This window comes from Psammomys obesus, unplaced genomic scaffold (assembly GCF_907164565.1).
Source record: "Psammomys obesus unplaced genomic scaffold, mPsaObe1.curated_primary_1811, whole genome shotgun sequence".
Classification (NCBI taxonomy): domain Eukaryota; kingdom Metazoa; phylum Chordata; class Mammalia; order Rodentia; family Muridae; genus Psammomys; species Psammomys obesus.
Window position 1 is genome coordinate 24,176,321 of NW_026596069.1, and position 27,427 is coordinate 24,203,747.

The 27,427-nt window shown below is 39.5% G+C and overlaps 1 protein-coding gene across 1 annotated transcript in view; it reads right to left on the reverse strand.

Annotated features, from left to right (window-relative positions):
• Positions 1-27,427, reverse strand: part of Mib1 (MIB E3 ubiquitin protein ligase 1) — a 104,055-nt gene that overhangs the window by 12,706 nt on the left and 63,922 nt on the right. Inside the window, exons 13-19 of the mRNA XM_055625624.1 lie at positions 13,796-13,928; positions 12,155-12,241; positions 10,671-10,832; positions 7,834-8,015; positions 5,837-6,029; positions 3,861-3,939; positions 120-233 (exon numbers count right to left, since the gene is read on the reverse strand). Of these exons, the coding sequence (XP_055481599.1) occupies positions 120-233; positions 3,861-3,939; positions 5,837-6,029; positions 7,834-8,015; positions 10,671-10,832; positions 12,155-12,241; positions 13,796-13,928 (950 nt within the window). The remainder of the gene's footprint in view (positions 1-119; positions 234-3,860; positions 3,940-5,836; positions 6,030-7,833; positions 8,016-10,670; positions 10,833-12,154; positions 12,242-13,795; positions 13,929-27,427) is intronic.

A 27,427-nucleotide genomic window follows, 5' to 3' on the forward strand; every position in this document is an offset into this window, starting at 1 on the left:
ACCTGTCCCTCTGTCAATCCCACTCACATATGTTAGGTTGAGCAAGGCACCAGACAGTATAGTGGGAGACATACCCAACCAGAAAGCCAACTAAGACAGCTCTCGGAGCAGACACTCACAGATGTCATCCGGGGGCTCTTCTGTGCTCTTCCCTCCGCAGCACATAATGAACGGCACCCTTCGTTCAACCACTGCCCGGCACTGCACACACTTCTTCATCAGGCTGGCGCAGTCTGAAGATGAGGAACAATTCTTGAGCTACAACATAAACAACACTGCCTCTCTCTGCTATGTTTCTATACTTTAACCATATACTTAAAACATTAAAGAAACACACCAGATCCTAGCTATAACAAGTTATAAATAGAAAAAAATCCTACTTTACTGTCATGTTATTAGTCTAAGAACGGGACTGTCTGCTAAAACAAAGAATCATTATGAAAACATTTCTAAGATTTATTTATTTATTATTTATTCAATATCCTGCCTGCATGTACACCTGCACACAGAAGAGGGCACCAGATCTCACTATAGATGGTTGTGAGCCACCACGTGGTTTCTGGGAATTGAACTCAGGACCTCTGGAAGAGCAGCCAGTGCTCTTAACCTCTGAGCCCAAAAAACATTTTCTAATGTAACTGAATAGTGATTTTTTTTTTTTTTTTTTTTTTTTTTTTTAGGATTTAGCAAGGAATAGTGGTATACAATTGTAATCCTGTTTCAAAAGTCCAAAATAAAACCAATAAACAAACAACAACAAAAAGATCTTAAGGCCTAGAGAACGGAGAGAAATACCACTGACACATTTCATTCACTATTAGAACTTGACTGCCGCACCCCCTGTAAGCGTCTGCAGAGGCAGCTGTGGTGGACACTGCACACTGTGAACTCTGCACTCAGTCCAAGGAAGGCGTCGCTATTCTCCCATTAGTCTGATGTTCTGGGGTTCTTCCTGCCATGTTAACAGGGCTCAGCGGTCACTCGGGGTTCCCTCTGCCTCCTCCCCAGGCACCGGACATAGTGCATGAGTTACCAAGTGGTTATCTTTAATGCACTGCTTCCGAGAATGAAGGATTGGATTCATATTCATTCACATGAGACCACCTTTCTCGTGATTAATTTTCAAAAACTGTAAGCTACATTTTAGTAGCCTTTCTTGTTGGTATAATGTTCTTTTGGAATGTATACACCTTACCCTTGTTCATTCAAATGCTAATTTCTCTCTCCTACTCTCTGGTGTCAATCCAGGCATTGCACTGTGATACTCATTCTAAGTATCACCTGTCTCAACTTTGTGTAAACGTGCCAAAATTAAACAACCAGCCACAATGTTGAGCAATGGAGAGGAAGGAGTAAGAAGGAGAGGAGAGGAGCCAGAGGAAAGGAACAGAAGCTGGGAGAGGTGAGGCTAGAGGAGAGGTCTTGGAACGACATGGAGAAATGAACCGGACCTAAGATAGCATGAAAAGCAAGTATATAATGGGTAAACTCTGAATGGTAGGAAACATGGGCTTGAAGGTTTAGGATAGAGTAACTATTGCCCAGCATTGTGCTCTAGGTTAATTAAATAAATCCTAGTCTCTGTGTGGTGATTTGGTTATACAGCTGTTTAGGATTAACTGCAGCTTTACTAAAAGATGTATCAATAGTAAATATTATAACGCCTAATACAACACTTTCTCATTATAGAAAAGAAACACTGGGGCTGAAGATGGCTTAGTGGCTTTTAAGAACTGGCTGCTCTTCCTGAGGATCCACCAACACGGCAGCTAACAACCATCTGCAATTCCAGTCCCGGGGCAATCTGGTACCCTCTCCCTTCTCCTCAGGCACACATGTACAGTCCACAGATAGACATTCAGGTATACAAATAAAAGTATACATAGTATACAAATAAAAAACGCTTAAAGAAAGAAAACTATCTAAGCACAACATACATTATTGATTGCTGATATCACTTTACATTTGAATTTGTTAATTAATTACAAACTAAGACGTAGCAAGTCAACATGTTTTGATTTTTAAATTTACCATGTAAGCATGCTTCACTTGAAACTATCAGAGCATGGAATCACGGATGTGGACAGGCTGGGTTATATACTTGGAATGGCAACACACTTGGTGTAGCACCGTTATCAAGCCTGACACCAACACATGAATATAAAACGGTCTCATGCTTGATTATGCAACATGCAGTGGGCAAGTACCAACAAAACTAGTTTGAGAACTGTTTTCAGTCTGGGGGCAGATTTTTTTTCTTCAAGAATTAATGTATGACATATTAATCAAATAACATACAATTCCAATTACATGAACTCCCCATAACTGTTTATAGTTATATTTTTTCTAAAAAAAAAAAAAAATCAGCCTCTTCAAAAAGGATATAACCCTTCCTTTGACTGGTCGAAGTACTTTATAACCCTCACAACTCCAGTGCTCTGCTTATCATCACTGTGGTACATGGCCCAAACTAAATACTTGAGGAAAAAGTTCCTGAAGAGTACTTTAGAAAAGGTCTGTTTACCTCAGCCGCATGTTCCTCAGAAAGTGCTTAAGAGCACATTTAGAAGCTGGGCACTGTGGTGAACATGCGCAGTTCCTGTACTTGGGGGGCAGAAGCAGGAGGATCAAAAGCTCAAGGTTATCTTGGCTATATGTAAGATCCTGTCTCCAAAAAACAAACAAACAAAGTTTAGAGCTGGAGATGTGGCTCCAAGGCACAGCGCTTGTGGACGAGCAAAAGACCACAGGTCTGACCCCAAGAACCATAAATAAAAATAGAAAACCCATCTAACTATGATTGTGCTGAAGGTTAAGTTATGATACATATAAAAGGAGATTAAATGTCTAGTACACAGTTAAAAGTTTAATAAAAGTCAGCTATGCCAGGCAAGGTGGCACAGGCCTGTAATCCCAGCAGTCAGGAGGTAGAGGCCATTGTGATCTATAGAGCAAGTCCAGGACAGCCAGGGCGCTGTCACACAGAGAAACCCTGTCTTAAAAAAATCAAACAAACCAACCAAACAAATATAAAAAAGTTAGCTAGTACACTATAAAACAAAAAAAAATCTTGTAAAAGTTTTTGGCAATCTTAGGGGATAACATATTAAGGCTCAAGAGACTGTGTACTCAATGCTAATGGCCACAGTTATCTTTCAAGTCTCACACAGACATTACTTTAGTCTACAGTAGGTAGGAGGGCAACAAATCACTGTCCCAAGCCTGTTCATGTAAATGAGCTTTTACTGGAGCACAGTTACACATCTGCCATGGTTGATTTCTGAACTACAGCGGCAGCACTGGGTAGCTGGAGAGAGGTGAGCAGTTACTACAGCAGTCGTGTGGCCTACGAAGCCAGAAACACTGAATATTTGTTCTTGTACAGAAAAAAAAGTTTGCCAACCTCTGGTCTACAAAAAGTTTACTTAAGACAGAAAAAATTTCTTTCTATGTGTCCTTTTGAGAGCTGATGATAGCCTTTTTATACCAGGCCTGGGTAAATAGACAGTTACTTGAGGTAGACTGTCAGCAGCAAAACTCCTTGACCTTTTACTAGCTGTCTATCAGAACTGGGGGAGGGGGATTAAAACAAAAACACCAATGTTCAGGGGAGCTGTAAGATGACTCAGTGGGTAAAGATAGCTGTTTGAGCCCTGGCACCTATAGGGTGGAAGGGGAGAACCAGTTCCCTCAAGCGTCGTCTGAATCCCCCACAAAAAGGTACTAAATATTTGTTTGGCTTTTCTGTAGGTTATCCAATAACCTATAGGGTAATCCCACAGACAAACAAAAATCAAAGATGTCATCTTTTACTTCTTCTATTTTTATCTCACTGGGGAGGTTACCAATAAGCTACTTACTCTCACAAGCACACATGTGCCCACAAGGTTGAAAAAGAACAGCCGCTTTCTTGTCGGAGCACACCACACATTCTTCAATCTGCAGCAAGAAAAAGCAGAGTGAACATGGCAGAGAAATCGTGTAAGCCCAGCAGCCTGCTCTGCAATGTACTTCACCTGTACAGAAGGCCCTGCCCTCTGCTCTCCTGGCTGCTCATTTTCACACGATTTGGTACCTAGCTTAGCAGGAACTGCTTCTACATTCCTCTCCCTACTTGACAGGAAGAGCTGCAGGCAAAGATTCCATTTCATCTGAGGTCAGGGACAAGGAGCTAAGTGCTATTTTTTTCCTTTCTTCAGAAATGTTAAGGAAATTTTGATAAATAAGTTCTAAAACAAACGGCTGTGAGAAGACTAACGAAATCCTACCCAGAGCAGCCAAACTTAAAAAGTTCAAGAGGGGGAAGGGAGGCTGTGTTACCTCCGTCTAGGAGATTCTTCATGAAAGCTCTCCTTTCAGGACTGGCACCCAGAGCTATTAGATTATTCCTCACCCTCTCCCACCACGAAATCCTCAGTCTTCTTTATTCTAAGCCTAAATTCTTCATGACCTCAGCTACCATGTCTTGCGGCTCCCACTTCCCTCTAGCTCACACCACTGCCTGTAGCTGCCTATGTCTTCCAGCCTACCTCTCCCCAGCAAAGCCACATTTAACCAGCTTTTATCATCATTATTATTGTCCAGAAACGACCACCTCTCACATATAACACCAACACTAAAACACCACGCTCTTGCTAGCTCTCATGTACACGTGCTCTCCCAGCCTGTGCCGCAGCACACATGGAATTTGCATGCCTGGCGTACTAGCAGTAAAATCTGGTTGATCTCTGATATTCTTGAGCTCAAAAACTACCACCAATACTAATAAGTTATCTAATATTACTTGTAAGGATTTAAAATAACAGTGAAAATTCATCTAACAATCACTTTATCTACCCTTCCTCCTATTTAAAAGAAAAGCACAAATTTCCACTTCTGAATTATTTCCTCAGGTTACACTCTCATGAGAGGGACAACTGAATCAAAGCATTTGTGAGTCTGAGCAGAGGATGGTCTCCCAGCCTCCAATAGTGTTAACAAAGTAAACACTTCCCATTTTCATTTTTAGCACTTAAAATAATTCCTAATCCGGGGCTGAAGAAATGGCTTAGTGGTTAAGAGCACTGACTGCTCTTCCAGAGGTTCTGAGTTCAATTCCCAGCAACCACATGATGGCTCACAACCATCTGCAATGAAATCTGATTTCCTCTTCTGGTGTGCATGAAAACAGTGTGTTCATATACATAAAATAAATAAATAAATCTTTAAAAAAATAATTCCTAATCCAACAAAAAATCTGTATTAATTTTTAATGTATTCATATGTCCCTAATTACTGAAGACTCATCTAAAAACACCCTTTTCCTCCAGATACTAGTTTTAAATTTTTTCTTTAATGAAACTGTTGATTCCCCTTTAACCACTAGAGGTCACTATTTCCTTGTGGAAAAACTGCTATTAACGGCCGACCTGTTGAGTTGGTAAGATATGTCGGGTTTTAAAATTCTCCACAGAATTGAAACTCCATAGTATGTAATACAAAGTTGAATTCAATGTATCTTAAGTTCTAAAAGGAGTTGAAAGAAAAAAAAACAGTAATTAAAGTGCTATACTTTAGATAGCAAAAAGGAAATGAACTAAGAACATTCCGAGTTAAAATGTATGGTTTTTAAATTCTGATAATAATGAATGCGGTAAGGTATATCAGTAAGACTACCCTAGAAGTCAATTCAGGAAACCTGAACTGATCTTTTAAACATGTACATTATGTAATACCGTATTTAACTTATCTGTAAAGGCACAGTGAGGTAAGTGTCACACAGCCGAGCATTAGTTATGGTCTCACAACACAACAAAGCAGCACATTCATGACAGCACACAGCAGGCACGTTCATTACCTTTGTCCTGGACTGAACCTGTTCTTTACAGATGAGGCACTTCTTGACACGCGGAGAACACAAAGAACAAGTTGCAATGTGTCCACATGGACCAAAAAGAGTGTCTCTCTTCATGTCTGAGCACACCATACACTCCTCTAAGGTTTCAGAATCATTGCTAATCATAGAAGGACTCCGAGAACCCACTTGGCCACTAATAAAACAAAGTATTTCAAATCAAGCCCATCTGAATATTCTAAACGAATTTGCTAACTTTTTTAGCATCCAGAGTATCATTAGTACACATAGATTATATTAAAAATCAAATGTTAACAAATTTATATAAAACCTTTTATTTTATTCTATTTTTTTAAATTTATAATTGTTCATTTCACATTTCTACTGCTCAAAAGCACCAAAAAGGTGCTAAATGTTCTCTGTTTCCTATTTACAAACCTCTGCATCTTCACATTCTTCTAATATCAGTCAATCTACAAATTAAACTTACACACAATTAAAAAGACCTAAAAGCACTAGTAAAAACTAACCTAATGAGCAGGTGAAGTGGCACAAGCCTTTAATCCCAGCACTTGGGGGGCAGAGGCAGACAGACTGCTGTGAGTTCAAGGCTAGCTTGGTCTACAGAAAGAGTCCAGGACAACCTGTCTCGAAAAAACATGAAAAAACAAACCAACAAAAAAACCGTAAAAGAGCTGAAGTGTCTCAGCGGTGAAGAGATGGACTGTTCTATCAGGAGCCAAGCTCATTGCCCAGCCCTAGCGGATGGTTTGCAATCTCCCATAACTCCAACTTAAGATAATTAAATCTTTAAAACATGTTCTCAACAGATTCTTTCTCTTTACACACACTCCCCCTCTCTCTCTTTTTATTATCTTACTTTCACCTATCAAGTTCTGTTCATAAAATCCAAAATAACGCCATTTCATCATTACATATACTTTATTGGTTTTCTTCTTCTTTTTTTTTTTAAGATTTATTTATTATGTTCCATCTGCATGACAGAAGAGGGCATCAGATCTCATTATAGATGGTTGTGAACCACCATGTGGTTGCTGGGAATTGAACTCAGGACCTCTGAAGAACAGCCAGTGCTCTTAACCTCTGAACCATCTCTCCAGCCCCTACATATATTTTGTTGTTGTTGTTCTTGGATTTTTGTTTTTTTCACAACAGAGTTTCTCTGTGTGTACCCCTGTATGTCTGACAACTTGCTCTGTAGGCTAGACTGGCCTCAAACTCACAGAGATCTGCCCATCTCTGCCTCCTGAGGGATGTGACTAATGGTGTTATTTTCCGGTTATTACATATATATTTTAAGAGAAGTGAGAAAATACAAAAGAGACAGCTACCAATATAGTCAGTAGTAAGAGGTATAAAAGTCAACAATATTTTTAGAGCATTATCTGGATAAAAAAAAAAAATGTGTATTTCTGATATGTCTATATCAGTAAAATAATATTTATACCAGAAGTTTAAATTACAATTACTGACTTAACTTTATGTGAGAAAAATAGAAATATGTAAAATGATCATCTTTGGAAAATGCCATAATCAGCTGTTTGGCTCATTTGTTCATTCTTTTAACCCTTTATTGCTAATAACTGATTACAAGGTCTTGGTGGAAGGTGCTAGAATTATTACAGAGATGTACTCTGTTCATACAGAGGAAACTACCCATCGCAGGAAAATGTTATAACATTAATCAGAGCATTTTCACTAGTAGGGCTTTTCCTTATAAGTCCCCAAAGCATGCACGATTTCCTAGAAAATCAAACTAGTTTAGAAAAGTTTCTTAAGCTTATCTTGTACAAAGCAGTATACATAATGTAGGGAACATAACATGAAGTAAGATCTCCACCGAGGAAATGTTTCCCAGGAAGGAAGCGGCAGCCCACAGGCCTACAAACGGCAAAGACTAAGATCCCTGCAAGTATCAAGGTCCTCCCTCAGGCAGCAACACAGCACGTATGAAATTACGTGACGACACAAACACATACCTGACTTTTTCCTTATGACATTTTGCCAGTGCTTTGCAGAGACTTGGATCCGGACAGAGGTCGAGTGGTGACTGGCCCTTCTTATTTCGAATGCTGAGGTCAGCGCCATTGGCTGCCAAGAAACAGGCAATTGATGCTGCACTCTTCTTCTCAGCCCCCTGGGTACCAAGTCCCATTATTAACTGGAATCAAATGAAAAGGGTTGTGATTTCCCCATACAGAAATCTTCCCTCAAGCATCAGCACCAATAAATATGTGTGTGTTGGGACATTTACGCGTGTCAGTCCTTACAGACTCTTCTCTCCCCAATCCAATTCCCCTTGATTTCCCGCATTCGAGAACTGACTCTCCAGGGTACAAGTGGACCGAAAGTGGTTAAACCCAGCTGGAGGCCTGCCTACTACATGACTGATTCAGAGCCAGACACAGAACCAAAGTCAGATCAGTTAAGGCTGAAGAACTCAAGTGCAATTTCCAGTTAAGAAGAAACAGCATTTTTGTTTATACGCACTTTAGCTCTGGTGCTGCTCCCAACTACCTCTCAATGCTTCTGAATCAAACCAAAACTTAAAGAATGAGAAGAATCAGGATCTGACACCTGAGCTATGGATCCAAATACATCAGTAATTGTTAAAATAACTATCAAGACTCACTGAGCATCCCAATGCGCCATGTACTGTTTTAAGTACATTTATGATCTTACACAGCAACCTATGGAGTTGTGCACCTCTCAACTTTAAAATTAAAAAAAAAAAAGCAGCCAGGCATGGTGGTACATGCCTATAAACCTACCACTCAGGGAAGAAGAGGCAGAAGACAGATCTCTATGAGTTCAAGGCCAGCCTGGTCTACAAAGTGAATCCAGGACAGCTTGGGCTATTTTGCAGAGAAACCCTCTCAGGGAGAAGAAAAAAAAAAAAAAAAAGAAAGAAAGAAAAGAAGAGACAAAGGAGTTAAGAATATAAACCCAGAGTCATACAACATAACAATTCACAAACATTTTGGCCTCAGATTTAAAATGATAATAAAATTAATTTAGAAGTATAAAGGCTTAAAATAGCCAAACAATTAAAAATTTTTGAGGACTTCCATTGGCTGATTTCAACATGAGCAAATGTTGAATCCCAAGCTACAAGACACTTGAGAAGGCATCCCATAGCTAAGACCATGGAGTAAAAGAACAAGATGAAGTATGTAAAAGGAAACCTTCAAATAGACAGCTAACTGATCTTGGATAAAGGCACTCAAGTAGAAAAAGACACTACTCAACAAATGGTGCAGGGACAGCTGGCCACTTATCAGTGACAAATGAACTTCAGTCTGTGCCATTCTCTTTATAAAAGTTCTCTTGACCTTAAATGCAACAGCTCAACTTTATAAGCTTCTATAGCAAGATGTCTGAGCGACCTTCATTTTACCAGATTTATTAGGACATATAAAGCCTCCATAATAATAATATAAAAAAGTATATTTCCTCAACATTAAGACACTGTTCTTTTAAGAACACTGTCAAAAATTGGGCATGGTGGCTCACACTTGTAATCCCAGCCACTCAAGGGTCAAGGCAGAAGGATAGACAACTGGGCAAGACACTGAGGCTTTATCACAAAACAGCACAGTCAAAAGAAGGGAAAGAAACACGCATGTGCAGCACAACTCACTGCTTGCCATCCGAGAGCACTACTGACAAGGACATCACCAGACTGATTTTATACTTCCAGGCCCATCTGAATTTAGAGAAACATCTTGGGAGAAACACTAGATCCAAAGGAGCCGCAATCTCTTACGGCTTTCTAAGTATGAAAACCAATTTCTGGAGAAGGTAAAAAGGATCCAATATCCGTTTTGGACCTCCCTCCTCTACTTGGGAAGACAGAAGGCACAGGTGCACCCCACCGACCACTACACACACGACTGGAATAGCTGCACTTCTGACTTTAATCTCTACCTGGAGGATGCAGCATTTCTCCAGTACCTGGAAACTATCGGATACGTAATTATACAGAGAAGCTTTTGTTGTGTTTGAGATAGGGTCTCGCTCTAGACTAGGCTGGCCTGGAACTCATTCTGCCTTAGCTTCCTAAGTGGAGGATTACAGTCATGAGCTAGTATGCTTGTCTTTACATACATTAATTCTTGAAAAAAAAAAAATCACTTAAGTGTTCTAATCTATCATTTCCATACAAAAACATTGCACAGTAAGTTATGCTCATTCCTATAAAAAAAAGCACTGTAGTATCATTTATTATCTTCCACTATTACCCCCAAAAGAAGAAAGGTGAGCAGCAGCAGTGGCGACACAAGCCACACTGCAGGCGAAAAGATGTATATAGCACGTCCTTGATGTCACCTTGTTTTCATAATATATAAGCAATTACTGAAATAATCAGAAGAAAACAAGAGACCTGAGAAGTGGGAGAGTGCTTGCCTGGTATGCATGAGGCCTTGGAATCATCCATAACACCTCAAAAAATAAAACCAAAAGAAAAAAAAAAAAAAAAAAACAAGAGTTCAAAAATTTTAATGATAAAGATTTCAGCAAATAGCTCATCAAATACATGTTGATCAAGTGAAAAGCTGGTCAAAATGAAAGGGCATTAGGATAACAAACTAAAACCACAACAAACACCCCACCACATTATTGCTGCAGCTATAAAGACCTAAACAACTTTTGATAAACTACAGAACAAATAAATGCACTTCATAGTGGCCAGTAGTAGTATTAAAATCTTATGAACCTAAGTACATTGCTGATAAAATGTTTTATCCAAAGCAAATCAGATAAGCAGTAAATATAAAACATGCTTCCACTGGGAGGGGACACAATCTTCACTCACTGTGTTTTTTGACGGCTCCCAGGCAGCGTCTACCTTGCCCACGTCCTGCATGTCTTGAAGCTGGCGTAGCTGAGACAAAGTATGATGCCGCAAAGCTTCATGGAGAGGAGTATCTCCATCCTTATCCTGAATGTCCAGCTTAGCACCCGCACGGACCAAGAGCTGTGAGAAAGAAAAGACGCTGCACTTGGATAGCACCCACACCTACAAGAAACTGCAGCCTGGCTACAAGTACCGTGAACATGCCAGACGCAACTGGAATTTCAAACAACAATAAATGCAAACAGTGTTTGCTAAAACCCAATCACTTGGCAAAATGAGTTATTTACTGTCTCATTATGTGACTTGTGCAGTAAATTGTAAGTTTATTTTACATTGTCCTTATGGAGTTTTAGCATTCTTCTTGAATCCTTTCTAAAAATACCATCAAAGAGTTCTAAACAAAAGCATCAAAAGAAACTAATCTCACTGTACAGTCTTGTCTTGGTAAATCATACTTCTGTCTTGTTTTGTCTCTTGTTTTGTTCTAAAAACCTATATAAAATATAATTCTAGGACATATTTTTCAAACTTAGAAAGTATCAGAACTACATGGAGGGCTTGCTAAACCACAAATTTACCCACTTTTGATGTTTAATTTTCATTGTCAACTGATCTCGATTTGAAGCTACCCAGGACACACACCTCTGAGTGGGTGTGTCTTTGAGTAAGTTTCTAGAGAGGTTTAACTGAGAAGGACTGATTATGTGTGGCCCATGGCAATGGTCTGGAAAAAGGAGAAAGTGAACTGAACATCAGCATTCAACTCTTTCTTCTTCCTGCCAGGGACACTATGACCCACTGCCCATATTCCTTCTGCCATGATTTCCCCACCATAAAAGACTGCATCATCTCAAACTGTGAGCCAAAACAAACCCTTCCTTAAGCTGCTTTTCAGGTATGTTGTCAGAGCAAAGAGACAAGGCACTAACAAAAGACCCTCTCAGGCCCCAGGCCTGCTGCTCTGAGGCAGGGTGCAAAAACGAACCTTCCTGTCACATTTCCAGGTGACACTATGGCAGCTATTTCAGTCTCCAAACTTGTTAAGATCACTGCTCCATAAAAATACTTAAAGCAATTCTTTTTCAGGTATTTTGTTAGAAATCACTAGATTAGTAAATAAAAAATATTCACTTCAATTTCCAATTTGTAACAAAGTTTCCAGTCAATGCTTTTATTTTACTATCAACTACACACATTAAGAGGGGTGTAATTGTTAATTTAAATTTTTCTCACTTAATATTTATGAGAATTCAGAAATTTGAGAACAGTATGATGAAACCTTTGAACTAAACATTAACTCCTTACCCACAAAATGAAGTTATCAGTTGGACTATGTCATTTTGAGAAATGCAACAAGTATCATTTGAACTTTCACAAGGATCTCAAGTGCAGTACAGTCACAGAGCTATTAGAAGCTAATAGGAACAAGAATAAACACCTACCCTAACAATCTGGGTGTGCTGCCGCTCAACAGCAAGGTGCAGGGCTGTCTGCTGGTTCACGTTCTGGATATCCAGGTTCGCATTTCCCTAACAATGCAGGCATGTTACACGGTCACCTCTTGACAACAGTGAAGAACACGCAAACTGCTAGTTATTTATAAGAAATACAGAGCTCTGTTGACCACTGTTTCCTTCTTGGAAGCTGCTCTGACACAGCTCTCAATACACATACTGAAAACTGGACAAACAGTAAACTTACAGGTCCAACAGTTAATGTAAAAGTGTTTCCTTTACAGTAACTACCTAAACCCGCTCAGGGACGAAGTGCAGTAAGGAGCTGGCACTACCCTTTCAATACCCCTGAGAGCAAGTCCTATACACCATAAATGCCTCTGAAAATCAACTGGGTCTCCATCCAGATTCAGAGTGACTTACGTTCACTTCCTTTTGTTGCTAACACAGCACTCTCTCACTTAGTGAAAACAAGTGAGAAGGTGATCCAAGTGGCCATGAAGTCAGTAAAGGTAGATCTGGAAGTGCCATGCAGCTCACAGGAGAACAATGAGCTAGCTAATGACTCTGAAAACAGCTGACACCACACAAGAGGGAAAAAGGCTAAGGACAAAATTAATCAAGGCACTTTGTCTTAAGCTCTGCCACTCATAAACCATGTAAACTTTTCAAAGTATTTCATCATTTAGCCCTTTAATCAGTTCCAAAAAGGTGCCACAGTCTAACCTATTTCACAGGGCTTATGTAAAGATTAAGAAACGTAGCACAAAAATTTGTTTAGCACAATGCCTGTCATAACAAATCAAAATTAAGAACAGAGTCAAAGCTAGGTTAAATCAGTCTAATCACAACGCTGGCAGTAACCTGTGCTCTTGCTTGGACTGCTGGCCAGAGCTGAAACTCCAGCAAGTTATGCTACACTCTGGAAGACAGACCTTTTTGGTTTGCATCTCCCGGCCCCTTCAAGACAGGGTTTCTCTGTGTAGCCTTGGCTGTACTGGACTCGCTTTGTAGATCAGGCTGGCCTCAAACTCACAAAGATGTGCCTGCCTCTGCCTCCTCAAGTGCTGGGATTACAGGAGTACACCACTGCACCCAGCTTCTGGTTTGCTTTTATTAAGTTTATTTATGTTTCTCTGACTGGTCATGGGGTTCCTGATTCTCAGCTCATCCTCTTACGCCTATTTAAATGTGAATACTGGACAGATTATGAGGCAGTGTTAGAGAGAGGCTGAATGCAAGATGCATTCAAGTCCTGTGTTGGCTGTCAACGTCTCCATGATAGAAGGCTGAAATCATTTCTTGAGCACTGTTTTTTGACCTCTAAACACAAAGAAGGTGTAGGGGTAAACAGTCAGTGCTAGCCAAGAAGAGCAGTGCAGACCTTCAATCCTAGCACTCAGGAGGTTGAGGCAGGATACTGAGTTTTAGCTAAGCTGGGGCTATATAGCAAGACTGTTTCATGCAAACAAACAAAAATAATCAGTGTTAAAAAGCAGAGAATACATTAAGTTCTTTTTCATCATCATGGAGTAATTACTGTGGCCTATTAATATCTGTTTAGTGAAATAAATTATGTTCTGAAATAAGAATGTTCCAAGTTTGTTAAAACATAATTGTCTCTCATACCTGATGTACCAACAACTCAGCCACTTCCACATGATTATTCAGGGCAGCCAGGTGCAAGGCAGTATAACCATCATCTTTCTTCTCATCCACAATCCATGGTCTTGGTAATTTTGAGAGTAAAACACGCATTGCACTGAAAGGCAAATTCACGTTGTCTTTACATTTGCATAATATGCTCTTTGTTTTCTTTACAAAAGTATTTTTTAATGAAAATCATATCCCTACAGACAGGCAGAAATTATTGTTATAATTCTCCAATGTTTAGTTTTATGATATTTTGAGAACTAAACTATCAGCATTTGCAGAATGACGCCAGCACAGATCAAAAGGGAAAAGTCCAAGAAGGAAGGGCAGAAAGGAACCCTGCATGTTTTACCTGCAGCAGTTTCTACCCATAAAAGAAATAATAAGTAACAGCGGGTAATACGGGCAAGTAGAAAACAGTGACTAAGACATGCTCCGTAGCTTGTTAGGAACAGCAGATTTGAAAGCTGATGTTTAACCAATGCTAAAATTCAGTTTGGGTCACAATGCATCAAGTGGCCATCATAATTCAGTATTTACAGTTTTAAAATTGTTAACATTTTTAAAGCCAAAAAAGTCGAAGATACCCTAAAGAACATGAAAGATTTAAAAATCCCAGAGACCCAGAGAACCAAATTACTAAGAAATGGATGCTTCTTAAAGAAAATCAGCTGAACACACTTCCAAAAAGAAAGAGTAAAACCAGCAGCAACTTTTCCTCACAAGAATATGTTATATGGAAAACTCAAGGTGGTGTCAGCCTGTAGAGTGACATTACAACTCAAAGCACTGGGATGCAAATGTCTCTGATGGCAGAGTTTTACAAGCCTAGGTAGGAAGTTCAGACAGGCTAACAAGAGGCTTTGAAGGAGCAGGTGAGATGGCTCAAGACTTTCATAAAAGTGCTTTGTGGCTAAGTCTGATTACCTGAGTCTGATTCTAGAGACGCACACAGTGGAGAAGAGAACCCATTCCTACAAGCTGTGCTCTGACCTCAACAGGTACATCACAAAATATCCATGCATGTGTGAACACATGCTTACACACACTAAAATAAGTAACGGCTGTTTTTATAAATTAAGCTTTGGAGCCGGGTGTGGTAGCACACACCTTTAATCCCAGCAATAGAGAGAGACAGAGGCAGGCAAATTTTTTTGAGTTCTAGGCCAGCCTGGTCCACAAAGCAAGTCCAGGACAGCCAGGGCTACATAGAGAAACCCTGTCTTGAAAAACCAGAGAGAGAGAAAGAGAGAGAGAGGAAAGGGGAGAGAGGAAAAAAATAGCTTTGAAGGAACAAGAACCTCTAAACCTGAACTTATGCTGCCAAGTTTTTAAGTTTTATGAGATTTTTTTTTTTTGTTTTAGAGTCTTAAGGCTGGTCTTGAACTTTTATCTCCCAAGTGCTGGGTTTACAAACAAGAGCCACCACGTGTCACTTGACTCTGATTATGGGAAGTTACTGGTGACTTACTATACTATAAAACATATGGATATGACTGTAATATCCAACACTATCACTCTGCACATCGGACCACATGAGAAAAACTTAAAAGACGCTAATAGTTTTTCTACAAAGTTTAGAAGACATATAAATCATAAAAATTTATTAAAAATAAAATGTTATGAGGGTGTAGCGATAGCTCAGAAGTTAAAGCACTTGTTGCTCTTGCATGAGACCCTGGTTTAAGAAATGGATGCTTTTTACAGCACATAGTGGCTCACAGCTGTCAGTAACTCTGATACATCAGCCTTCTCCTGACCTCCTCGTGCACCAGGTACAAATGTGGCACATATACATCACATACATAAATAAATCTAAAACAGCTTTCAAGAAGAAATAAATGTTACTATTCCAAAACAATATAAGAGGCTGCAAAGACCTTTGGTGGTTACGAGCTCTGTTGTTATGGACGACCTGGGTTCAGTTCCCTGCATCCATAAGGCATCTAACATCTGTCTTTAACTCCACTTCCAGGGAATCTCATGTTCTCTTCAGAACTCCTCAGGCACTTCATGCATGTGGTTCACAGACATACAGGCAGGCAAACACCCATTTACATCAAATAACAATAAATGTACCTTTTGAAAAAGGTGGTGGCATACACCTTTGATTCCCAGCACTCAAGATGCAGAGGCAGGTGGGTCTCAGTAAGTTCGAGGCCAGCCTGGTCTACCTAACAGCCAGGGCTCTGTTACACAAAGAAACCCTGTAGTGGGAGGAGGAAAGGGAGCAGGGCGGGGGGGATATAAAGCAGCCCTGAGGCAACAGAATCAAAGTTCAAGATCACTATCAGCAACATAGTCAAGACTATTTAAGACCTAATCTACCAAAACCAAAAAAACAAACAGACATAAATAGTAAATAGGGACATCTTAATTCAGTTATCAGAGTACTTCCCTAACAGCACATAAGCCCAGAGTATCGGCACACACTTGCACTCAGGAAGGAGAGGCAGGAAGAACAAAAGTTCAAGTGCATTCTCACCTACATAGCAAGTTCAAAGCCACTGGGAGCTACATGAGAAACAGTCTCAAAAATAAACAAAAGCTAAAATCCACTGTTGACATTACTAACTTAAACCAAAGCTCTGTTATACTAAGAATGACTGTAATGGAGAGTGTTTAGCTTTAAATTTCTGTCTCCCTAACTTGAAATGATCAGATAATGACTTTAATTGATAAATTTAAAAACCTCAGGGAAGTTCCAAGCTCTTGGCAGAAGGACTAAGGCAAAAGAACACCATGGCTGACCCTGCAGTATAATCTGCGGAGTATCACTTGACTATGTACACAGTTCAATTAATAACTTGTAAAAAGCAAACACTAAAACCGTATTTGGAATTCACCATCTTTGTTTCCCTCATAATGCTGACAGAGTAGGAAACTACCCATGCACTTAAAATTCAACAGAAATACATTATTTAGACCAAATGTCTCATTTTAAGCAGCTAGTAATTACAGTACTAGCAAAGTATTTTTATTTTAAAATTTATTTTATGTGTATGAGTGTTTCCCTGAATGTATGTTGTGTACTGGTACCCACAAAGGTCAGAAAAGGGCCTCAGATCCCCTAGAAATGGAGATGGCTGTGAGCGTCCATGTTGGTGCTGGGAACCAAACCAGGGAACCCTGCAAAAGCAGCGATTGTTTTTCACCACTGGGTTATCTTTCTAGCACTGCCAATGAAATACTTTAAATGGAAATAGTCGTTTATGACTGACTTCCTATAGAAACTGTTATATTGGCAAATGAGATGAAGAAATCAAGAAACCAACCAACAGTTTAGTAAATTTTGTAACAACAATACAGACAGACTTTTGGAAGTTATGCAGACATCTAGATTAAGCTATCAGAATGAAATTACAATAAAAAAGAATGAAAATTATGTCTGTCTGAAAAAAAATATTTTTATTAACTGCAACAATAAATAAAAAGGGGTGGGGCTGGAGAGATGTCTGCTCTTCCAGAGGACCTGGGTTTAACTCCCAGTACCCACATGGCAGCCCACAAATGTCTGTAACTCCAGATCTAATACCCTAATAGACACACATGGTAACAAAACACAAATGCACATAAAATAAAAATAAATCATTGAAAAGTTATAAAAAATAAATAAAGAGGAGTCTCAGAACACACTGACTGTTGCTCCTGGGATAGCATCTATAAAAGAGCTCTGCCCTTCAAAGGCAAAAATGTTACTTTTTAAAAGATGAACAAAAGGCTTGTGAGTCAGGCACTTGATGAGTGCATTATCCTTCTGATGTCAGCACTTGGGAAACTGAAGCAAGACGGCCTCCCTCTCATGAAATCAGTGATGAGCCTTCATCGTCTCACTGTGTACGGACCTTCCTGCTTCATCCTCCTAGTGCTGAAACTACAGGCTACGCCATCACAACCAACACAAACCTCTCTTCCCCTTCCTCCCTACAATACATTCCTCCTGTATCTTAATTTTCATTATTCATTTTTGCCATTTAACCTGCCATCCTAGTCCAAATCCTGGGAATTATTCCATATGGAAGACATTGAAATTATTCTGCTGTTTTCCTGTTTAAATCTACAACTATTGTGCCCAGTTTCCCAACATTCTTTAGATCAGTAGCTCTCAAGCTGTGGGCCACTACCCCTGTGGGGGTCAAACGACCCTTTCACAAGGACCGTCTAAGACCATCAGAAACACAGATATTTACATTGAGATTCATAATAGTACCAAAATCACAGTTATGAAATAGCAACAAAAATTATTTTATGGAATCAGTACAATATGAGGAACTGTATTAAGGGTCATACATATAAACATCATTAGGAATAGTAATAGGTCACCCTTCTCTTCCCTGTGGATACTTCCCCAACAAGGTCCCCACAACCCTTTATAACATACAAACATCACCATTTCTCAATTTTCACAAATTTAAAATTGAAAATTAACATTTATCTAAAGTAGGGCTTCCTAAAAATTAAATCTTTTAAAAATAAATAAAAATCTGGGTGTGAGGTGCCTGTAATCCCAGCACTGGGGGAGGTAGAGCCAAAGGACCTGGAGTTCAAGGTCAGCCTCAACTACACAGAGAGTACCAGGCCAGCCTGGGCTACAATGAGATCCTGACTCTGAAACTACACATACATATATAGTCTATCTTAGTATGCTTTTAAGAGAACAAGAACCAATATTTAAAATCAATCACTGCAAAATCAGCACTTGGTTTACTGGTGTTAACTTGTAAAGTAAAATTTACACTCAGGGTACTTCAAAAGAGGAGAGAGACAGAAAGATTGTATAACTCAGAACAGGGAGTTTACTACAAAACTGTGTCTCCTAAAAACGTCAGACTCATGAAGTCTAAGCAACCTGGCTACCTAACCATGATCGGAAGAACAATAGCAACAGACATTCTAATGTGACAGAGGAGAGCTCACCTAGGACAACCAAGGACTGTTGAGAGGGAGAACTAGTGTCCCCAGGAAAGAGCACGCCGACCGGCTACTCAATGCCGAGCTGTCAGCCCTCGATATCTATACAAGTAACACCCAGACTCAACACACCACACTCACGTATTTGGGAACACACACGGGTAAAAAAGAGAAGCCATGAATTTGAAAGAAACAGTGGGTGGGTATACACAGAAGGAACCCTAGCGCTTAAGAGGCTGAAGCAACAGGATCGTGAATTCAAGGTAAGCTCAGGCTAGATAAAGATCCTGTTTGGGAAAAACGAATCACAATCTTTTTAAAGTGCCAACTAACTATCAACCTCACTTGTGTGCAGCTGGGATGGATGAGCCTTGAGCGTGTTCCGCCATTACGCTATACTCCCAGCCCCTAGCTCTATACTTTAAAATAGTTTTCTATTTTTTTTTTTAGTGTTCTTGTTTTTATCTGCTCTGAACACTACATTATACCTGTCCTGTGCCCTAAGGGTCTCCTGAACTGTGACAGTCTCACTTTCCTTTGTTTTTGACAAAGCTGAGAAGCCCAAGTAGTACTAACTAGACACTGTAGAATTCTCTTCATCTGATCCTGCACTGTCTTCTCCTCACCGCTCTGCGGAAGACTGCACAGGAGTGTCTTTCCTCACTTTTCACCTACTGCCCACATGACTTCCCGCTATCGATGCTGAACCCCGACACCTGGATGAGGACAAGTGTGTCATAGCTCTCGGCTGCACGTTGCTTTTTTACCCTCTTGACAAGTCACTGCACAGCCCATACTCAAGTGGTGCAAAGCCATGTGTCCTGTCTGAGAGAAGCATCTACGCAGGGTAAGTGGCACATTCTACAATGGCACTATGGGGGATTCACTTTTACTTCTGTCACGATCTTTCTCTCGCTCTTCAGATATATAGACAGACAGATACACATATCCATACACACACATGAGCACATATTTTTAATGATTTATTTATTTTATGTGCATTATGTGAGGGTGTCAGATCCCCTACAACTGAAGTTACAGGCAGTTTTGAGTTGTCACTTGGTGCTGGGAATTGGAATTGAACCCGGACCCTCTAGAAGAACAGCCAGTGCTCTTCACGGTGGAGCCATATCTCCAAGTCCCTCTTCAGAGATCTTAACTAGAAATGGGTCAACCCTTCAGAACCTGGGAGGCAGCTACAGGCTCCTCTCTGCAGCACTTCCAGCTAGTTACTAGGCCCATTGCAATGTTGCAAGCATTAAGGACCATGAAGTTACACGAAAGACACTATTACTAGTTCAATAAGTAAGTCAATTTCCTTATTAAGCCAACTGTTAATTGCAGTCTCTTAAGATTTGGTGTTGTTTTTCCCAATAGGGACACAATTTTTCACTTCTCAACTAGTTCTTTTCCAACAGGTTGAGGACATGGATGTTTTATAGATAAGATCTTACTACCAGTTAAGCAGGCATTTGTAAATAGTGCCAAAGAAGCATTAAGTTCCAGTACAACTAATAGTGGTGCCTAGCCTAATCCTTGGCACAGGGCAGTGCTCAGACATTTGCTGAATGACGAACAAATGAGTTCCAAGAAGCAGAGAGGACAGCAGCTGTCTACACTGGTATGTGGTGCTCAAATGGCACTAGGTCAATTTCTAGGGCCTGCCATGCTATTCTTAATGTCTTTCTTCAGCAAAAGAGGAATATTTTGTCAAATAAACCCAGCAGGTAAACTATGGATGTCTTGCATATTAGTATCACTTAATTTTAAAATTAAATCTAAAAATCTAAAAAGGTGTTAGAACAGTTCAATAAATGTTCGCTTAGTTAATTTAAGAATCCTTTAAATAATAGGTAAAGCAGGTTAGTACAGAACCCATGAAGAAATTTAAGAAAGTTACTCAACCACAAACAGAGCTTTTGGAGACATGTCAAACATTACTGCACACCTGTGTTCAAAAGGAGAGCTCAAAATTTTGCCGAGTGGAGGAAATGAAGAAACACAGGGAATTGGCTCCGAGCATCTGGCACTAGTAATAGCAGAGCTTTGGTGGACTGCCCAGACATAGGAACTCCCAACTCGTTCCCACGTCACAGCATAGCACAGCATGGGCACAGTGCTCACTGCTACCAAACAGCAAAATTTAGGACATGAAAGTTAAGTTCTTTTAAAAATCTGACATGTATCATCTCTTAATATGTAAAATTTGAACAGCTGGAAGGGGTAAAGTTTTCTAAAATTCAAAAGTACCTACAGAAGCATTCCTTTAAAATCGTCACCCCAGGAGAGTTAACCCCGAAGACAGAAAGACTGCCACGGACAGTCCCCCTGCCCGTGTGAAGCCATGGCAGTTCTACCTGACTCTTAATGAGCACATAAGGCAATACTTCTGAGAAAAGGAGCACTTGGTTTCTCCTGCCCATTTTTTAGGCTTTTGAGATTTAAATTTTATCTCCATGGATTTGCTGGGCTTGATATTTTAATGCTGCTCATTTTTTTTGTTGTTGTTGTTAAAAAAAATGTCTATATTTAAATTTAATCTGAATGTACTATTGAAATTGAGAACTCTGAAGTATTTCTTGTTTTCAATACACATACTATAGAGCAAAGTTAAGGCAAATTCATGACCATTTTAATCCGTGGATGGTTATACCTAAATGCTATTTAGAAAACTGGAGTCACAGCTTATAGGAAAACAAAGAAACAACTCATACTGAGGTTTAAAGCAGAGCTGACCTCCCACTAGAAGTCATTTTTGCACTTGGATTGTACAGGTACAAAGTACATAATCACCCTAAGGCATCCTAGCTCATTTTTGCTAAGCACTACAAGGGAGCAAAGAAGACTAAGAGTTCCTTAGATGCCACTCTTCTCTCTCTGATCTTACCTCATGATCACCATATAGAGTCTACTCACCATTTCTATTTTCACTCAAGTACTATTTATGTTTTAAAATCACCTATAGATATAACTACCCCTAAATGTAACTGTACAGAATCCCTATATGCAGACAGCTGTGTAATATATTATTATACAAAACATTTTTAACCAACAGAAAAAGTGAGATTCTGAAATATTTTGGCAGTAGAGGGGTCTGCCTGAAAACTGTCTGCTCCTAACCAGGACAAACTTCTGTGGCCCTCTTCCCCTCTTTCTCTGCTTCTAAGTATAGCAACAGCCGCATGAGGTCTTCCTAGTCCCAGCACAAGCTCGGGGAGAATCTGGGAAATGTAAGTGGAAACATGAGACACCGCTTTATTTGGCAGTACTTAAAAAAAAACAGCAGGACAAATGGCAAGGCAGTGTTGGGACCACAGGAAGAACAATCAATAGGCAGAAAGCAAGATAGAAGCCTCCTCAGCCTTTAGATCGACAATCGACAGCTGAGAGACTATTTTTTGCTATGGTTGACTAAATATGGTCAGGGAAGAGAGAGGGACAAGAGAGACTGCTGCCTGCGAGTGCATGTTTCAAATGCTTCCCTGCCTATAAAGCCCTAACAGCCCAGGCTGTGCTCACTGAGGGAGAATATAGTTGGCCTCTGTGGTGACTATGTGGAAGTCCTGACCTCGCTTGCAGACTTGACCTCTGGATATGACAAGGTAGTTTCACTCCAGATCTACCACTAACCCTGGAAATTCAAACTTCCGTTCCCCCAAAAGAATCTCAAAGCAAGAAAGACGCAGAATATTTCCTGAGGCATCAGAAGAACCCAATATACGCTGGGTGGGCACAGGAAACAGGGTGCACGTTTGTAGCTACGTGGGGAGGGTGTCTGGGGTTTTGTTTGCTGGTTTTTCTTAATCTACCTTAGATTAAAATTAACTTCCTCTGTAACCTCTTCCCTCTTGTGAATCATTTAACCTAACATCAACAACAACAACAACAAAAAAAAACAAGGTACATTTTCTTGGCCATTGTAGCACCCTCCCCCCATTAACTTTCTCTACATTTTATTGATGTTACATTCCAAATCGTATGACCAATGTTGATTCAATTTTAGGTGTGTGTGTATTGAGGAAGGACAAGGGAGAGAAGTAGCTTATATATATTTTGTGTACTTACTTGTCTTTCAAATTTATCTTAAAAGGTAAGGGTCTGTGCTCACTCACACACCCCCTTACTTCACCCGGCTCATAAGCAGAAGTGCTGAATCAGCAATAGCGTGAAGGAACAATGCTGCTGCCCTGGCTGCGACGTGCCTCTCTAGGTCACTACTCTCTGCCCTGTATTGCTGCAGAAACCAAGCTCACAGGTAACCAAGCGCAAGCGCTGACTTGTAAGGATGCCTCTGACTTTCTGCTCGTCTAGTACTGCTATATATTCTGACTGTTAAGTTAACTTATATCCAGGCATCGGCTATTTTTTAAAGCTCAAGTTGATAATTTAGTTTTTTAAATGCCACTGTTCAAATTGCATGCCAGATAAGTTTAAAAATCTACAATCCATCACTGACATTACTAAAGATTTCGCCCTTCTTGTTTTGGATCAAACACTTGTTTCAATTGTTTCTCACTTCTCCAGTAAGCCTGCTTCCCTACCACCAGTGTACAATAGCTTTCAAAAGTACTTCAAGATTTAGTTAACCAGGAAACATAGCAGGTTATGGAATGTCTCCCCCTGTTCACTATTCAGGCTGCAGGAAGCTGTAAGAAGGGGCAACAACCAGCAGCACTGCGGGCTGGGACGGTGCTAGCAGCTGCATGAGCTTTCCTCCCAGGCTGCAAAAATTCCACACCCCCACTCTTCCTTCCAACACTCCCTCGTCTATACTTTTATAAATCTCAAAGTTTCTCAAGATCTCCTTTTGAATTAACCTTCTAAATGTCACAGTGATTACAGGCCACTCACAAATTACCTTTTATTTTCTCATGCTAAATATTCTAGGTAAAATGCAGAGACTCACAGACTGAAGTGCGTCTGCTCCCTTGGAAACACTGGAAAGTTGTTTTAGCACTTTTCCTTTATATTAAAAACTATTTTTAAAAAGTAATCCTATAGAAAGCAAATACTTACATATCTATTTGAATCTGCATTCATTGCAAACAGAAACACAGAACTTGGGTAAAGAACTAGGAATAAAAAATAACAAAGAACTTGCAAACTGATACTGGATTTTATCTGTAACCTTGAAAATAAATTGACACTTAAGAACATTCATTCACTCATGAAACGAAGTGACCCAATTTTCCAAAGCCTATGTTAACTATGAAGTCAATTCTAGTTATAGTAATTTACTCCTTCCAATAAATTTTAAGTTAACAGTATCTGGTTTATAAAAATAATTTACAGCAAATCCTTTTTCATCTGTTTATAGGATCTAGAAGCAAATTATAAAGAAGAAAAAGGACCTGTGGCTGAGAGAAGAGCAAGTGGACGCAGCATTTCTGAGTACACTCAGACCTCTGCTGGCCCTCGGCACCTCTTAAAAAGAACCAAGCAGGGCAAAGCTTGGCAGTGCCGGTGTCCACCAAGAACAGAGAACACTGAGTGGCATTAACGGGCTCAGGTAAATGTCTTGTAAAATTCAGTCTCTGATAAGCTAATCTCTGCACATAATCTATTACCGTTCCAGATCAGTAATCAGAATGTTTTACCAACAAGTGGGAAAAATGGGCTGCTTCATGTTTTTCACAGCTCACAGTTTAGCAGTGCCTACTCAGAGCACATACTTCTTTATGTACCCATATGAACATACAATGCTATGGAATGTAAAGAAGTATGTATTTTGGGTAGGTAATGGGCACCAAGAGGGAGCTAAACTGCGGCTAAAGGAAACACTTTCCAGGATGACTTGCATACTTTTAATTAACCTACGGTCAAGTAAAATACTGACTTCCTCAAAAGGAACAGCACAAACTAGTATCCCTGATGTTATACTTAGTCCCATGGAAGTTGATTTCAATTTTCACTTTAAAACATACTATCCTCTATACTGCTTGAGTACTCATATGATTAAAATTTTACTACCACAGAGGAAACTGTATTCTTAGCCCAAAACAGTGAGACACAGACCATTTTCTGTCCTTTATTTACGTGCATCACGTCTATCAAATCAGGACCAACAGGTGTAATAAAAAAAAAAATAAAGCTGATTTTACTCACATTTTAATAGCTATTCTATACATGTGGTAAAGTTGAAATCAGAGGACTTCCTAAGGCAATTTTTCAGTTTTATATTTTCTTTTCTGACAGCTACAGAAACTCTAATTTTGAAAGACTGTCTTTTAAGTAAAATTATGCTGCATAAATGAAATCACTGGCCCTTGTCCTTCTCCAGTTTGTCAGTTCTTAACCCTATCTTCACTTTAAGTGCAGATAATACTTAAAGCATGAAAGAGAATGATAAAAATTATAAAATTCTGGGCCATAACTAAAAATAAACAGGATATATTGGTAACAAACTGTCAAATATTTAAAGGTCTGTATTATCTTCGATTATATGAAATGGTATTATTCTGCTCATAATGAATTATGAACAACTGTATTAGTTATTCCACAGGTCTGAAAGATTTTAGTAATTCTTTAAAAGATATTTCAGCAACGAAGACTTTGTTACAATCCCTAAAAAATGCTGTCTATTCATTTATAAGGTAAAATTGAAAACTGATTCTGTTGCTTCCAAGTTTAGCCTAACATATCTAGGAGTGTTTTCAAGCCCTCTGAAATGTCACCTCCAGCACTTAGATCAGCTGTCCCTTCTGAAGTGAGCACATGTTAAAACTCTGGGCATCTGCTGACGCTGCTGTAACTCAGACACGTCAACTGTCTCCCTGACAGGGGAACAGATGCTGACATTATCAGACGTTGGACTATTTTTTCCCATGGCCTCTCCTTGCCCTGATATGGCCAGTACATGAAACTGAACTATCCAAAAGCACACTTGAGCAACTGGATTTGCTGAATGGCTGCCATGTAACTACTAAAAATAGAACCAGGCTAGTGCTATCTTCAGCACTTAAGTTCAGGCAATTGAATACCGGGTTCACTATTAGGAAAAATGATGGGAAGAATTAAATCCAGTTAACCTCACCAGGTGCAGAATACAATACTAAACTATTTGCACATTGTCTGAGGTGGTGCTGTCCTTCTCCCGGGTCAGTTCAAAATTCTAAAATACGGCACTTTACTCAGTGTTATTATTTTACAGACAAACTATAATTTTTCAGACTTTTATCTTATGAGCATATTTCAGAGGACATCCTCTTCAGACAGAAAATCTACACTAGAACTACATTAACATCTACCTTCAAGCTGGCTTTAAGTATCATGTGGTAGATTTTAATACTCAAAATCCATGGTATTATAGCTCTTATAGATTTATACACAAAATAGCACAAAATTTAGTCAAGAAAATATATCTTTAAAAAGACTGAATTATGACCCCATGATTAGTAAGCCAACATTAAAAAAAAGCCAAGAATGACACTGAAAACGTGTGACCTATTTATAAACTAAAGGGCAAAGGTATCTTCTGGAGGCCATTCATAGCTCTCCACTCCTTGCCAACAACTCTCAGTCCTCAACTATAACACTAAAGCAGAAGCAGTGCAGAAATGGGTAGCTAACACAACTCTTTTTCAACTTCTAGGTTAATTATTTAAAAACCTGCCTTCTGGGCTGGCACGGTGCCACACAGCTTTAATCCCAGCACTCGAGAGGCAGAGGCAGGCAGGTCTTAGTCTATGTAGGACAGCCAGGGCTATGTAGAGAGACTCTTTGTCTTAAAAAAAAAAAAAAGGAGGAGGAGGAAAAGAAGAAAGAACAAAGCTAGTGATAAACTGGAACATTATACTGAAGAACATTACGCTTTGTTGTTCTCTTAAGTGTTGGTTTTGAAAGAGGCTGTGTGTGCATTTAAGAACGGAGTAAAGATGCACACTAGTGTGTTAAGGGAGAAGACTTCTGAGCTGCATGAGTAGCAAGCAGCAGACATACACCTAAAAATGCAAATTTCATATTTAGCAACTGCACACCAGTATGGGAACTTCTAATACTTGTCATGTGAGATTTTTACACACGAGTATTTAACCTGTTTGCATCCTAAACTAGCAGCGGCAATGCTTTGCTAAAGCTGGTAAAATGGAACCAAATCGCCTCTTGAATGGATTTGGTCCCCTTCAACCAGCTGTAGCTATGCATTGATTACCACAGGACACCCAGCATTTCAGCTGTGAAAATGAATTACATGTCAACTAATCTCAACTTGCTGAATTCATCCAGACTGTAATTAAAAGCAAATAACTAGCAACTGTCACTTTTATTCGGAAGCACTAAAGTGGTTAAAGATGTTTACTAAAAGCTTTTATGAAAAATGTGTGATAAAAAGGATTTCAAATAAAGTTATTTATTGTGGTCTTTGGTATTAACTTTTCATTTTAATTAATAAAAATTTAAAACTATTATAAAAGCATTGCAGATTTTAAAAATCACATTATTAAATTTCATATTCTTCTGAAAACGACAGTAAAATGCCTACTGTGCTTCCTAATGAAAATATGTTATTTCTATCATTCTTAAAAAGTACTGAATGTGTGTGTGTCTGTGTGTGGGCACGTGTACAGGACTGCAAGTACCCATGGAGGGCAGAGGCGCTGCATCCCCTGGAGCTACAGACAGATGTACTCACAGACACTGAACGCACATCTTCTTCTAAAGGCAGTATGTGCTTTGAGCCATTTCTCCAGCACTTGATAT